At 41.0% G+C, this 12770-nt stretch overlaps 1 protein-coding gene across 2 annotated transcripts in view; it reads right to left on the reverse strand.

The window, feature by feature from the left end:
• Positions 1–12770, reverse strand: part of GAS2 (growth arrest specific 2) — a 132522-nt gene that overhangs the window by 57737 nt on the left and 62015 nt on the right. For both annotated transcript variants that reach the window (XM_075548403.1, XM_075548402.1), the window contains exon 5: positions 1892–2033. In XM_075548403.1, coding sequence (XP_075404518.1) covers positions 1892–2033 — 142 coding nt within the window. The remainder of the gene's footprint in view (positions 1–1891; positions 2034–12770) is intronic.

Raw genomic sequence — 12770 nt, forward strand, 5'->3', positions numbered from 1 at the left:
GAAGTCCTTCCGAAGAAAGGCCTCTTGATCCACTGCTGTAAACCCTCCAGACACCCAGCCAGTGGGGTGTGCACGTGCACTCCAGCTCTGCTATAGTCCGTCCAATGGCAACTGGCTTACTCGTTGTATCTACTATCAATACAACATGATCCTCACTTTCCTTACAAAATAATATGATAATCAAAACCCATTCAAGATACAAAATTGTCAAATCCTCCTAGATGGCATCCGATTAAAATGCCCGGCCTAGTCTTTCCACTTTGTGTGGACTGAACACTTATCCAAACAAACACTGAATTAAACTAAGCTACCTGGATAAAGTGAAGTTTAATTTTTTATGTCCCTTCACAGCTATCAGGGCTCTCAGTCAGCCAGCAACTAGGAATTCCTCCAGGTCATCTGAGCGATTAGAGCAAAGAATGGGGCCATTGTGCTGTGCGTCGGGGCTGCTCTCAGTCGGAACTGGTCGATGGAGTCTAACAAGGCTGCCTTGTAGGTGAGAGGGTGATATGGAGGAAAGCAGAGAATGGAGGACTCCACTTGCTCTATCCATCTATCAGGCATTTTCTAAGCAACTTTCAGCTCAAACTTGACAGAAAGAAGCCCCCTTTCAGACCACAGCTGGCTGTGTGGTCAGTGCTGGCTTTGAAAGACTCTCCCCTCCGTGTTTGTGAGATATACTTCAATCTAGTGGCGTTGGTGTTGCCATTTTCTACAAAAGTCATGTACATCAATAATTCTATTAGTGAAAATATATACAACTAATATGGCAGTCGCCCATGGCTTCCTCATATTGTTGCTATTCGTAGTATTTATGCTTGTATTCAAAGACAAACTGACATGTATGTGGTGTTTGAGAGAGCTTCAAAAATTCATGGGGAAAAATCCATTATCACTTAAATTTTTTCCACAAATAGGTTGACACCCCTGATAAACATGCAAACAATCCAGTTATTACAACCAAGGACTACTTAACAGACACCAGAGAGAACCTGAGACCTGGGTGTTGGGGGAACAACCAGAATTATTCCTAGTAAAACAGTGGTTATCAGTTTATATCTAAAATAATCCCTAATCTGTAAACAACAACAACAACAACAAAACCTCGGCTTCAATGACTGCTGAACAGAGAGCCTGGGAGCGCGGAGAGTTGGATCCCTGGGTCGGAGCCTTGTGCTCCTCTTTTCCCCATGCTGCCCCTCAGCAGGCAGATGAGCTTCTGGACTCCAGGCCCCCTAGTCAGGTACCAGTACTTGAAAAATAACGATGCACCCTGCCCACCGGGGCAGTGACTAGAGGACCAGTATCTTCTGTGTAAAACGCTTGCTTTCCTTTTCTAAGAGAAGGATCTTATACCTCACACTTCTTATCAATAAAACGAGGAACCTGGAACCGATATCAACAAAGCTTAAATATTTTCAAATGTAATTTTCAGGAAGTCACTTGACTTTCCTAAAATATCAGATACTACTAGGCATAATTAAATGATACGTGATTTGAAAACAAAATGAAACAAACAAGCATAACCATGGCAATGGAATTGATTCTGAATCATAGAAACCTTATAGGACAGAGAACTGCCCATGTGGGTCTCTGAGGCGCTAACGTTTTCTGGGAGTACACAGCCTCACCATTCTCCTGTGCAGTGGCTGGTAGTTTCAAACTGCTGACTTTGAAATTAGCAACCCCACTCATAACCTACTATGCTACCAAGACTCTTTGTCAGGTTTACATATCAGAATATAGACTTGTGTTCTCAAAGGGTTTAGAACTCAATTTTAATTAAATTAAAATAGATAAATGTTATATAATGCAAGAATGAACAAAATAAATTCTGTAGCTCAGAAATTAGTACTAATTGCTGCCAAGACTCCTGAAACACTTTACTTACGGCATCATCCAGTAAGTTTCCTGTGCTCTTTTTCCCGGAAGATTTTGACGAAGAAGAAGGTGAAGGGGAAGGAGCGGAAAGTGTTTCTTCTTGTTCAATCTCTTTTTCCAATTTTATCAAACCAGGAGGCTCCACGCCATACCTTTCAAAACATACCCGATGAAAAACATATGTATGACATATAATGATTCAGAGGCCACATGTTACATTTGATTATGAATAGGCTGGGTGTAAATTGCTCACCATTAAATGAACACTAATTTTTTCTGGCATTGAAACAGTATGCTGCTAAACAGGCAACCTTCTAAGTGGGTGAAAAACCTCCTGTGTGCGTATATGTGTACATATGTAATACAGACACAGCTAATAGTATCCTGAGATTAAAGGAAAATAGTTGGGAGTAAACATGAAAGTCATATAAAATTAGTCTTTAGCATTCACATTTACCGATCTTAATGCTATTCATGCTGAAATGAAACTCCTCGTTTGAGGTCAGATTTCTTAAATATGAAGATACAATCGGAAGGCTAAGAGCTATTTGCATGAAAACAAATACCTTCAAGTGATTTAATGAAGTTAGTTGTTAACTGTGCACTTTAACACCGGTTCAGAAACAATGTACTATAGGTTATGAGTAACATGTCATGTTATTATAAACGATATACTTAATAACTTTCAGTATAATTTGGAGAAAAAATATCAGAAAGGAAATAATTAGATAAATAATATAAAATAATAAAGGGTAAGTTATGTATTATAAATTATACGTATCATAGATGTTCACAACAAGAGAACGAAGTAATAGTTATCAATAAATTATCAGCCAAAATTAAGTTTTAATTAAAATTAGGTTTGGGGTCCTAGATGTAGGCATATATCCAGGGTAGTTCTGTAATTTGAGAGTTGGGTTGTTTGCAGTCATCTACTTAAAGTCTACTTCATCTTCATAGGTTACAAATATAGATCCAAAGAAAGCCAATAACTATTAAGAAGCAGGATTCAGAGTTCAATGACAGTTTCTGCCTTCAGGGCTGATGCCAATTTCCTCTGACTTTTCAATCAAATGACCTGCAAGTGTTGGACTTGAGAGAACAGATGAATTATGGGTAATGAAGCCACAGATAGGAAGTAAAGGTGTCAATTCTATGTTCTGGACTTCAGAGGAGCCTGGTAGCGTAGTGGACGATGCACTGGGATGCTAACCGCCAGGCAGCGGTTCAAAGCCACCAGACATTCCATTAGATAAGAATGAAGCTTCCCAATCCTGTAAAGAGCTGCAGTCTTGGAAACTCACAGGGGCTGTGCTCCCTCCCTTGTTCTGGAGGCCCGATGGCAGGGAGATGGGTTGAGGGCTGGAGGTGGAATAGGGCCCAGGCAGCTCTGTTGGGTCTGTCTGGAACTGCTCACTGTGAGGCCGGGTGTTCCAATCTAGCAGCCGCTCGCTTCCAGTAGAGATATATGGCCTCAGAAACACTACATTGGCTGGTTATGAGGCAGAATCTACTTGATGCAGGGGAGGTTTTTTGATCTGTTCATTTTTGTTTAGATTAAATTGTATATTCATCTATCATTAACTGTAAATGTTTAAATTAGTGCCGTCTTCTAAAAATGTACAATTTTAACTGACCTCAGCATGCAAGTGCTCAGTACACATCGTTAAGAGAAAGCATGTCCTTCCTTAATATTTCCTTCTTGTAGAGGATCGTGATTCATTTGATTTCTTGGTCTCTTTCCTCCTGTGATCATTTCTGTCTAGGGAACATGAGGCAATTCCCTAAACCGGTTCATGAGAGAACGTGGGTCTCCTTCCCCCTTCCCCTGAGAGAGCTGCCCACAGGACGGCCTCCATGCAACCCCTCCCTGATTCCTCTCTGCTGGATGCTTCTTGACTTGCTTGTGGAGGAATTTAAAAACACTAGCCAAAGGTTTCAACTTGAGCTTTATAATAATAAAGGTGACGTTTGATATTTCCCTGACTATTCCTTTATTTTCTACTTCTTAAAAATTAATGGAAAGTAGCAGGGAGGGGAGAACCGTAAGGACATAATGGATTGTGCATTAGACTGCTTACCACAAGGCCAGCAGTTCGAAACCCCCAGTGGCTCTGTGAGGGAGAACGATTGCGCTGTTTACTCCTATAAAGATTTACTGTCTTGGAAGCCCACAGGGGCTGTTCTATAGGCCACCGTGGGCCAGAATTGCCTCGAAAATCTTACAATTAAAATTCAGGTAACTTGGTAAAATTCATTTGGACAATTGTTTTGAGAACTGCCCTCAGTGAACATCCAGACACCCACTGGCATGCGGTAGATTCTGACTCATAGAGCCCTATAGGGCAGCGGCAACTTACCAGTCTGGGTTTCTGAGATTTTAAATCTTTACAGGAGTAGCTAGACTCATTTTTTACGCAGGGAGCCACGGGTGGATTTGAACTGCTGAACTTATACCTCAATTGAGAGCCACAATCAGTGTTCCTTGGGGAATATCAAGTCACAACACAAGAAAAGTGCAGCACTAAGGTAATGATGCCCCAAATCTTTGCTCTTTTAAATTATTAATTCTAAACCAATTGAGATAATGTCACAACCTACAAAAACTATGCTGTTATGCAGATACAAAGTACGATTATCATTACTATTGTTACAGCCTTTGGAAAAGGAATTTACTGCAGTCTTCCTTTAAACCAATTTCCTTAAAATAGTGGAATATCAGAAAAATCTCAGGTTTGGAACTTAGCAGTCAAAGTGATAGAATCAGCTTTGCTACTCACTCATTGGATGAGTTTGGATGGTCTTTTTAGCCTTTCTAGACCTCTTTGTATTTTAAATTCAACCAAAATATAAACTTTGATTATGTTTGAGTTTTTAAGAGAAAAAAATAAACTTGACAAAGAGGCTAGAAGAATTTGACATGCTAGAAGTCACAGAGCAATTAATGTTCAATCGTAAAAGAAAGTATATTTGAAAGTATAAATTAGGTCAACTGGAAAATATGATTTAATGCTGTCCATGGAACCAGGCCACCTTTAATGAGGAGATTGTATGCACTAATAAGAAAGAAAACTCAAATCATTAAAGTAGCAACAGGTTTTGCTCCATGCCCAATACATGAAAAGGAATTGGAGTTTGACTAAAATTGCTAACAAAATTATACACCAAAAACCTTACCCTGGTGATCCCCAGCCCCCGCCCCCAATCCTGGGGGTGTTGGAAATTGGCGATGCCATTGAAAACTTAAAATTAACACTAAGCTCCAAATCTCTGCTTATATTGGCTTTTGAGGGCTTCAAGCTGCCTACAGCAAGTCAGCCGATCCCAAAATGCACACTTGAATACGATTCATTGACTTCCTGTCTGCCTGGAGATGTCAGCAGGCTGTAAATCATGAAACCCCCTTTGCCTTGGGGTCCGCACCTGCAAGCCAACTGAGTCACCAAGTAAGCCTTTCTCTCCTTTCCAAAAGGCTGCTTCTCTGGTTTCCGTGAGTAACTGCACACTATTTCACAGTCGTAGTTCATCTGTGGGACTTTCACACGTGCATACTGTTTTCCACTCCTGTCCAACTGCAGGGTTTCAGAGTCTTAGAGGAGGAAACTGTTGTTCTCAAATGCAAAGTCATTTGAACTACAGATAGCAAGAAGGTTGAGCCCACGACCACCAAATCCTCACGTGGGTGCAACATAGATGCACAAAGGGTAAAGTGAGGACCCAAAGGCGATGCAGCTTTCGATGTGATTTTAAGTGAAAATGGCGATTACTAGGGAAAGTTTTGGGTGATTAATGTTTTTATTGTTAATTTCTCCATTTTTTCTCTGGCACGTAACACAATTTTTGAGATTGGCCCACATTAGATAATTTAGCTCCCAAATTAGAAATTTCCTCTATTTAGAAGAAAGATATCTAGGGCTCACTTTTCTGGGGACAAAGGGTGAGATTGTATAGTCAGATGAGAGAAATACCCCCTCCTAATGCATATGGCAAGGTAATTTATAGAGCCTTGCAAGATTTTCTGACCCATTATCTAGTGCCTTAATGTAATTTAAATATCAACTTAAATGGAAGGGAATTTCATCCATATTGAAATTGTAATATTTTTAGAAATCAGATTTAAGTACTTTAAGTTGGCTCTTATTGGAGCCAATGAAGAATTCTTTGGGAAGGATGTTTTGCTTTTTAATAGCATTGCCTTTCATTGTGCCATGGATGGAAAGGAGAACCTAAAGGAAATATATGTTTAATGTATTTATTAGGAATAACCATCCATTTTGTTTAAAATCAAAGATGTACTCAAAGATAAATATCTTCTAAAGGCAAAGTTTTTACTTTTATCATAAATATGACATTACAGCCAACCAATATATTGAAATCATAGGAAGTTGTTTTTTGTCTTTGTTTTTTTCCCCCAGCAACGAAGGTCAAGGTACTGTCATTATAAAGTTATTTGTGGTTTTACTGAATTGGTGTTTTTGGTTTGTTTTACTTTTAAGAAAACAAATACACATATCTAACGACCAGAAACTAACTTGCTTTCTGAAATATATTGGAAGGACTTCACTATCCAGTGATGATAGTTCTATTCAGTGGAAAATAAACCGTAGTTTCACCCATGAGTATGAACATTAGTGTCTCGTTTTCACAGCTAAGAGCTCAGAGGAGCCCAGAGCCCTCCAGAGGCTTCCCCAGGTGAACCCAGACTAGATAGCTTAGCAGAGACTCAGAAAGCATTCTGGGAAACATTTGTGACATGATATTGAGATGCCTGCAAGATGATAATCACATAATTTTGAGAAGTACATGTTTAAAACTCAAATATAAGCTAACAGTGAGGAAAAACAGAAAACTTGTATTGGGCACTTGGTTAATGTCTGGTCAGTTGGTTTGTGTGCAGAGCGATGTTATTTATGTCTCATTGTAGCTCTTTTAACTCATTTCTGGTCTAGGATAAGAACCCTGGTGGTGTAGTGGTTACATGTTACACTGTGATCCGCATGGTCTGCAGTTCAGACCCACCAGCTTCTCCATGGAAGAAAGACTGGGTTTTCTCATTATTGACCCCATGGCGGTGAGAATGAAAATGAGCCTAATATAAATCTATTTTGACTGAATTACTTGTGGAATCTACCTTGAAGCGAGAGCTGGAAAAGGGAAGGAGGATGCACACCATTTAAGGGCCTAGAATCTAGATATACATGATGCAAAGTTTAGGAGCAAAATGAGCTTTAGGGTATGACTTTCCATTTTCCATCAACTGATGCTTCAAAAGGGTGGGAAAGAAGGTGTGGTTGGGGTGTATCAGGATGTTGTTTGCACAGAGCAGTCAAACTCCCCATGAAGATCTTTAGAAATCTTCACATGGGTACAAAGGGAGAAACTTAAAGAGAATGTTATTCTGAAATGTTCATTCTATCATGTTGATATTGGACTATTTAACACCATGTTACATAAAGCAGCCAAAATTGCAGTATAAGTAAGTGTTAGCATTTTCTATCTCAGTATAAGTGTACAAGATGAAATGTAGAATTTACAAACTGGGTACTATAATGTATGTGTTATTTTAATTCAGACATAACTCCTTTCTAAAATCAATATTATTTTCAAATGGGAACAACTTGCACAGTCATAAAATATGGTAACAAATGGAGCACCCCAAAACACAATATTAAAACATACATGCATATATATAGTACTCTATGTAGAAATTGATAGGGCATTAGAGTGCCCTTTCTTTCAGTGAGATTGTCGGTTTGTTTGGTTGTTTTTCTGTTTTTTCAGCCTTACTGCTTTTATTGGAATTGACTTCATGGCAATGAGTTTGTGTTTGTCAGTTTAAGGCAATGGGCAATTTAAGAAAGGCTGAGTGCTAGAGGATAATTCAGAAAGGAATTTCATCATTGATTACTCTCTTTGATACTTTAACTACAGTTAAAATGCTCAACTCAGCAAGATTCCTAACCAGGGTGTTCAGGTAATAAAAAAATAAATATAAAATCCAGAAAGCAGGCAGATAATATCATCTAATTGGAAGGAAAATGTCCACTTCTGGCTGTGCTCCACATGATGCAACTAGGTTCTCTTGCCTTTTGTCCCACAATTTTCAGAACTGGGGTGTTTATTTGATTCATATATTTGGACTACTAAAGCAACAGAGTGGAATCTGGCATCTTAGAATATTTTAAGCAAATGACAGAACTTTTCTGCCAAATCCTCAGTTTACTAGAACACACTTCTCATTCAGCTTTTCCCGCTCTAGTGACTAGCGGTGCAGCTCATTTATTTTTACTTTACTTTGTGTGACTTGCCTTCCCCTCCTGCCCTCGCCCACACCCCACACCCATACGAGAGATGTCAATCTTTGGATGATACAAAGAGTGACATGTGCATCTGCTTGCTGAAACACGAGATGTTTGACCTGCAAGTATTCATTTACTTCTGACAATTCAGTCGCTAAAAGTCTATGGAAGACAAGTCTACTTTGACACCCATGGGGTTCCCATGAGTTGGCATTAGTAACATGTAGTAGTATTACTATGGTCGTCACTCTTTTTATACTTCTCCTGCAGACCAGAAGAAGTTTGGTGAGAAAGTGGGTTTGGCCGAGGTCTGGGGGCAGCAGGCACCTTTGTCCTGCTCCTTCACACAACCTATGGAGGCAGCAGCACTGAGAGGAGAATGGAATCCTCAAAAGCATGCAGGAGCTTATAAGCTTTCAAAGGCTCTTGAGGGCTAAAATTGTGCCTAAGGAAGATGAGGTTTTCCATTCCCTTCAAGAGTTACTGTCTCTGGACAAGGCCATAGAAGAGGGGATCAAAAAGGGAGTGCCCTTGACAATAGCCAAACACTAATTGGAATATCTAGGGATATACCTGACTCAAAAAGCAAAAGCTCTGTATGAGGGAAACTACAAAACACTATTAAAAGAAACCAAGAGTGACCTCAACAAATGGAAGGAGATCCCATGCTTGTGGATCAGAAGACTCAATATAGTAAACTTGTTAGTTCTACCCAAGGCACTATATAAGTTCAATGCTATCCCGATCCAAATTCCAGTATCTTTCTTCAGAGTTGGAAAAGCAGATTACCAACTTCATATGGAGAGGGAAGAAACCGAGAATGAGCAGAGAACTCCTCAAGAAGAAGGACAAAGTTGGAGGACTTGCTTTACCCGTCTTTAGCACCTACTATACAGCCACAGTGGTCAAAACATCGTGGTATTGATATGATAGATATTCAGACCCAGAAAAGGGTTGAAAACCAAGAAATAAAATCATCAGCATACAGACAATTGATCTTTGATAAGGGCCCCCAAAATATAAAATGGGAAGTGGATGCCCTCTTCAATTTGTGGTGCTGGGGAAAATGGATATGTAGCTGCAGAAAAATTAAGGAAGACCCTTACCTCACTCCATACACAAGAATAAACTCAAGGTGGATCACATAACTTGAGGTAAAACCCCAAAGTATTAGAGCCATTAATGAGGGGATTGGGACAAACCTGAGAACCTTGGCACAGGGATTACATAGGCTATTGGAAATCAGTAAGGACACCAACACAGAGGAGGTACAAATTTACCAATAGGATATACTAAAGATAAAAACATTTATTTACATTGAAAGAATTTTCCAAGAGAGTATAACAGAGACCACAGAATGAGAAAACATCTTTAGCAATGACACATCTGACAAAGACCTTCTTACTAAAATCTACAATACTCTGCAACTTACAACAACAACAAAAACAACCAAACAATTGTCCACTCAAGAGGTGGGCAAAGGACCTGAGCAGATGCTTCTCAAGGGCAGAAATCCAAATGGCAAATAAATATATGAGAAAATGATCCAGATCCCTTGTCATAAGGGAAATGCAAATTAAAGCAACTATGAGATACCACCTAGCACCTTCAAAGATAGCCCAATTCAAGAACTCAGAAAGTAACACGTGTTGGAGGGGATGCAGAGAGACAGGAACTCTTGTCCACTGTTGGTAGAACTGTAGGTATGTACAACCATTATGGAAATTGATTTGGCGATATCTAAAACAGTTGGAAATTGAGCTACCATATGACCCAGCAATCCCCCTACTGGGCATATACCCAGAAGAAACAAAAAACAAACCATGGTTATACATCTGTGTCCCAATGTTCTTGGCGGCACAGTTAGCAATTGCAAGGAGTTGGAAACAGCCCAAATTTCCATCAACAGACAAATGGACTAAAAAACGCTAGTACATGCATACAATGGAGTATTACGCATCCCTAAAAAGCAGAGATGAATGCATGAAGCACATCATCGCATGGGAAGAACTGGAGGAAATTATGCTCAGTGAAGTAAACCAAGCACAAAAGGACAAGTACTACATGAGTTTGCTGAGGTTAGCTCAAGAAATTCAAAAGGAGCATAGGGAAGAAGCTACTGTATACCTATGTCCCTGGGGTGAGGTCCAGGTAATATGGCAGGGGCCAGACTAAACTCGGGGATACATATGGTAGCCCACTAAAAAAGTGGGGGGAGACATGGATAACCGGGGAACAGGACACTAACCCACATAGGGGAGGGTGCTGATTGTGTCTCCACAGGGAAACAGGGACCAACCAGACTTCAATCCGGTGCTCCAAGACAAGAACACAACACACTGACTGACATGAAGCAGGGAACGGATAGAGAGGCCTGAGGGGCCGGCCCCATTACCAACTAAGTGGACAGCACTGCCACCACTACTGCCACCACCCCCCACCCAACCACCCCCCATAAGAATTCAGAGGACAGCACTGAAGCTACAGCTCAAGGAGAGGGACTTGTCTGATCAAGGCACACAGGAGCCAATGAAGGGGGAAAAGGAAAAAAAAAAAAGAGCGATGCACATCCTGGCTCACCAAACCCTGAGGACAATGTTTCTGCTCAGAGCAGCAGTGCACAGAGACGACCATAGGGCCGGCCTCACCATGGGACACAGCATTCCTCATTGACCCATAGCACCATGGGGGACAACACTAGAGACACATGGCAGGAATTGTGCCCACCCTGAGTTCACTACGCTGAAGCCAGCTTCTGAGGGCATGCAGCAGAGCGGCAGGGGGAGCAGAGCAATACAGTTCCCAGGGATAGATGTGGCCCCAGGGCATGGCACCCCATCAGACTCAACTGGAAAGCACTTGTGAAGGACCAGAAATAGACCCTGAACTTTTTATAGGGTTTTGTTGTTGTTGTTGTAGCTATTGTTTTACTCTCTATTGTTGCTTTGTTGGACTCAGTCTTGTGATGGTACATATGGCAGTTGCTGCTTGTCTACCTGGAAGGGCTAGACTGGATAAACAAGCCGGAAGCGAGAACAATGGGATGACAGTTCCAGGGGGATATGTGAGAGGAGGAGGCGGGGAAAGGAAGTGGGTGTTAACAAACCCAGGGATAAGAGAATAACAAGTGATCCAAAATCAGTGGGAAGTAGGGTGTAAGAGGTCTGGCAGTGCTGGATCAAGGACAATGTAACCAAGAGCAATTCCTGAAACCCAAATGAAATCTGAATATGAGAATGGGACAAGCAGAAAGTACAAAGAAATATAGGAAAGGACTAGGAGGCAAAGGACAGTTACAGAGATCTAAATACAGGCATATACAGATGTAAATACATTTTTATACAATGAGGGGGAAATAGATCTATGTACATATATTTATAGGCTTAGTATTAAGGAAACAGATAGACAGTGGGCCCCTATTCAAGTACTCCCTCAACACAAAAACACTTTGTTGTAACAAATTGGCTGTCTGAGACTCTCACCATCTTGGAACAATCGGTGAAGACAACGGGTGCACAAGCAAATGTGAAGAAAGCTGATGGTGGCCGGCTACCAAAAGATATAGTGTCTGGGATCTTAAAGGTGTGAAGATAAACAGGTGGCCATATAGCTGAGAAAAAACAAAGCCCACATGGAAGAAGCACGCCAGCTTGTGAGATCACAAGGCATCGAAGGGATCAAGTATCAGGCATCAAAGACAACAACAATAAAAAAATCATAGCATTGTGAATGAGGGGGAGTGCAGAGTGGGGACCCAGGGCCCATCTGTGGGAAATTGGACATCCTATTGCAGAAGGGCTATGGGGAATAGATGAGCCATCAGGATGCAATGTAGCAATGATGAAGCATACGATATTACTCTAGTTCTTGAATGCTTCCTCCCCACCAGTATCATGATCCCAATTCTACCTTACAAATCCGGCTGGACCGGAGGATGTACACTGGTACAGACAGGAACTGGAAGCACAGGGAATCCAGGACAGATGAACCCCTCAAGACTAGTGGTGAGACTGGTGATTCCAGGAGGGTAGAAGGAAGGTGAGGGAGAAAGGGGGAACCGATTACAAGGATCTACACATAACCTCCTCCCTGGGGGACAGACAGCAGAGAAGTGGGTGAAGGCAAACATCAGATGGCGTAACATATAAAATAATAATAATTTATAAATTATCAAGGATTCATGGGGGAGGGGGAGCTGGGAAGGAGGGGGAAAATGAGGAGCTGATGCCAGGCTCAAGTAGAAAGCAAATATTTTGAGAATGATGATGGCAGCATATGTACAAATGCGCTTGACACAATGGGTGGATGTATGGATTGTGATAATAGGTGTGAGAGCCCCCAATAAAAGGATTTTTTTTAAAAGCAAAATAAAATAAAAGTAGAATTCTGACCAGAAAAAAGAGTTACTGAGTCAGTCCTAACCAGTGGGAATGAGTTTGCTGTGCTGTCATGAGTAGACTGGAGTGGACTCAAGTCCCTGGGGTCCTCTCCATGGGAGAATGGAGGAGAGCCCTAGCAGACCTCCAGATGTCTCAGATGGGAGATTTCTTCATTTTTTTTTTTTTGGTGGAGATTCAGTTCAATTTAATT

The sequence above is a fragment of the Tenrec ecaudatus genome, chromosome 4 (genome assembly GCF_050624435.1).
Source record: "Tenrec ecaudatus isolate mTenEca1 chromosome 4, mTenEca1.hap1, whole genome shotgun sequence".
Classification (NCBI taxonomy): Eukaryota; Metazoa; Chordata; class Mammalia; order Afrosoricida; family Tenrecidae; genus Tenrec; species Tenrec ecaudatus.